This window comes from Buceros rhinoceros, unplaced genomic scaffold, assembly GCF_000710305.1.
Source record: "Buceros rhinoceros silvestris isolate BGI_N320 unplaced genomic scaffold, ASM71030v1 scaffold798, whole genome shotgun sequence".
NCBI lineage: Eukaryota > Metazoa > Chordata > Aves > Bucerotiformes > Bucerotidae > Buceros > Buceros rhinoceros.
In genome coordinates, this window is record NW_010426123.1 from 64,287 (window position 1) to 67,551 (window position 3,265).

At 48.6% G+C, this 3,265-nt stretch overlaps 1 protein-coding gene across 1 annotated transcript in view; it reads left to right on the forward strand.

Annotated features, from left to right (window-relative positions):
• MAP4 (microtubule-associated protein 4) overlaps window positions 1-3,265 on the forward strand; it is a gene marked incomplete at its 3' end in the record, with an annotated part of 97,356 nt that overhangs the window by 47,482 nt on the left and 46,609 nt on the right. Inside the window, exons 8-11 of the mRNA XM_010141343.1 lie at window positions 706-921; window positions 994-1,386; window positions 2,096-2,239; window positions 3,025-3,195. Of these exons, the coding sequence (XP_010139645.1) occupies window positions 706-921; window positions 994-1,386; window positions 2,096-2,239; window positions 3,025-3,195 (924 nt within the window). The remainder of the gene's footprint in view (window positions 1-705; window positions 922-993; window positions 1,387-2,095; window positions 2,240-3,024; window positions 3,196-3,265) is intronic.

Consider the following 3,265-nt stretch of genomic DNA (forward strand, 5'->3'; position numbering starts at 1 on the left):
AACCGCTCGGTGTTTACTAAATATTATGTAAAAAATGAGCGAGGCCAAGTTGGACATGAAAGAATAAAGGGCAGCTGGTGAGTCACGGGATGGTGGTGTCTTCCGTGCCAGGAGCGCCACCGCCTCTGCTTGAGGAGCAGCACCGCAGCAGCCGTGACAGCACAAACCGTATTTGACGTGAAGCGCGTACGGCTCTGGAATGTCTCAGGGCTATTCCCGCTGGGCTCCCAAATACAGAGCTGGGCTCCCAAAGGTGACACCCAAAGTTTCCGTGTCCTGCCCTGTGGGAAACCCCCTTGTTGTGAGTCCTGTGTGTGTGTTGTGTGGAACGTGCTGCTCGTGGTGGATCCAGCAGCTCTGGTCTTTTGCCAGCTGCGCAGCTTCGGTGGTTTTGGAGGGAGGACAGGGCATCTCTTGGCTGATGTATGCTGGGAGCAGACGGATGCCCAGTGCAGTAGGCAAGGAGACAAAACAGCGTGTGTGGGGCTGGGCTAGAAGAAGCACTTGGGTGTGCTGAGGAGCGCCGTAATGACAGGTACAACTTGAGTGCGCTGGTGTAAGGGGGGAGTGAGGGATGCTGAAAGACGAGAAGGAGGAAAAGACGAGGGAGCAAAAGCCCCGTCATCTCCAGGCCAGAACCACACTGTGAGGGATTCACCTTCGGTAGCTGTCTGTTGATTCCTGTGACCCGTCTCTCTGTCGCAGATGCAGCATGTGTTCCTGCCTCGGACGTCACGTCCGTTCCCGCAGAGAAAGCTGGGTCCATCCTTGCAGAAGACACCAAACCTCCTCAAGCTCTGGATGCTGTATTTGCACCTGCAGCAGGAGCCAACCCTTTTCAGGCTGTGGATGTTGGGTTTGCTTCTGTACCAGAAGCCAAGTCTCCGAATGCTGTCACAGCTGCACCCGCCCCAGTGGCAGGTACTGGCTTCACCCCAGCAGCAGATGCGATGTCCTGTTATGCTACAGATTTGGAGTTTGCCCCAACAGAAGATGCAGGGTTTGCCCCAGCAGCAGATGCAGGATCTCACCATGCTCTGGATTCCGAGTTTGCCCCAGCAGCAGATGCAGCATCTCACCAAGCTCTGGATTTGGAATTTGCCCCAGCAGCAGATACTAAATCTCACCATGCTCTGGATTCTCAGTTTACTCCAGCAGCAGATGCAGAGTTTACCCCTGCAGCAGAAGTCAACCATCATCACGCTGTGGATTCTGGGTTTGCTCCTGTAGCAGAAGCCAAGCCTCTTCCTGCCATGGATTCTGGGTTTGCCTCTGCTGAAGCCAAGCCTGTTTCTGTGGCTGACACCAAGGTCGCAGCCTCTGAAGAGCCGATGACACCTGAGTCGTTTGAGCAAGACAAGTCACCCATCAACAAGCCTCCTGCAGGTGGGTGTTGCTCAGGGTTGACGTAGAGTGGCCAGTGGTGTGAGCTGGCATAGCTCTAGATTATTGGCTTGTAAACTATAAATCTAGACTATCTTAATGATTTTTAAATGTTTTTTTTTGACTCAGCCTTCTTAGCAGTGATGTGTGTTTTTTAGGACAGCCATAGGGACGGTTTAGTTGAATCCCGTTGGTACTTGCTGTGGTATCCCTCGTCCTCAGTGTTCACTGACAGCTCCACAGACCCTGCAGAACACGGTGTTTGCAAACATTCTTCTCCTGAAAACCATTTCAGAACAGTCCGATAGGCTTCACTGATAATTTTGTGACATTTTCTTGGATTGATTGCAGAAAAGAGTTGGAGTGAGGTGTTTTCTTTTGTGCCATCTAATGCCCTTTAATTTTAGAAATAAATTCCAAGGAGAGAAGTTTTAACAAGAAACCTGCTAGAACGTAGTACTGCAGAAGCGTAGGTGGGTGGATGAAGGAGGAAGTGCCAGATAATACAGGAAGATACGCGTTAGCAGAACTCTTGGGCTTTGAGGAGGGGAGAGCTGGTGGAAAGTGATCCTCAAAAGCAGTTTGGAAAGCAAGGAAAGCCTTTAGTTTCTTGCAGAAGGTAAGAATTAGGTGAGGAAGTGATTTTTATCTTGCTTAATCTGATCTCAGTTAAAACCACTATGAATTTTTATTTGTTACGCTCCGTTTGCAGAAGCAACTGCAAACTTAGAACAAGAATCGAAAGTCCCAGAAGCTTGTGTGGAGCTGTTAGAGAAAGCTAAAGACAGCAAACCACCTCCCAGCCACCACGAGGAGCATCTTCCCAAAGAGACAAACCATCTTCCAGAACCAGCAGGTGAGAGATGCAAACCACGGTATAAAGTGGAGCCAGCACTTCGCTATCAGCTAGTTCTGCCCCACCACCCAAGGTCTTCCTCACAGACATTCTTCTCCAGTCCTGAGCATGGACTAAGCCTCAGAGGTTGAATTTCAAGATGATTATTAGTGTCTGCAGACATGGGGGCTGTTATAAGTAGGTGGTGGTCCCAACATGTGAAATTACCATCGTCTTTTTCTTCCTCATCCTTAGTTGTTGTAGCAACGTCTGTCATAATTTTAATTTCCATTAGAAATTTAAATAAGATTAATTGCCCGTAGAACTATTTGCCAGTGTAATTATGTCTTACAAATTAGAACTTGTTGGAATTAGGTGGAGCTCGGAATTTCACAGTGTCTGTGTGAATGTGTTGTAAGGTGTATCTGAATCCTAGATGACTGGCATTAGAGAGGGACTCCGGGCTGATAACGGATGAGTTCTGGATTTGATCCCAGTGGGAAACCAGTAGAGTCTGGATTTGGTTAATTACAGAGAAGGGGAAAAAAACCCCAAACCCTCACGCTGTGCATAAGCCCCAAGAGAGTCTTTGCTCCCTGTTTTAGCTCCGCTTTGGCATGTCTGCCAAAATAGGATATGGCCGTTGAAAGCGGGGTCGTGAGGAGGTAACATGTAGTAGAGTACCATGTCTTATAGACTGTTAAAGCCAAAATAAACCCGATACCCTTCCCAAGGGCTTGCCTTTAAACGGCAAGTTGCCTGCGTTCATAGGAACTGACGCGTTGTTCCCATTTATCATCCTTCAGTTCCAGCAGAAGCAAAAGAAGCCGTTGCACTAGACCATAAAGACCTCCTTCCAGAAAAATCTGCTGCTGCCGTGGATGTTGCTGTTACAGAGACACCAAAGGAGGAGGCTGAACACAACCACGTCCCACATGCAGAACCTCAGCAAGAAAAAACCCTGCAAGAGCCCACAGGTAGGGTACAAACAATAATTCCATTTTAGAACCGAAATATCCCCTGTGAACTCTTCACCTCTTCCTGCTG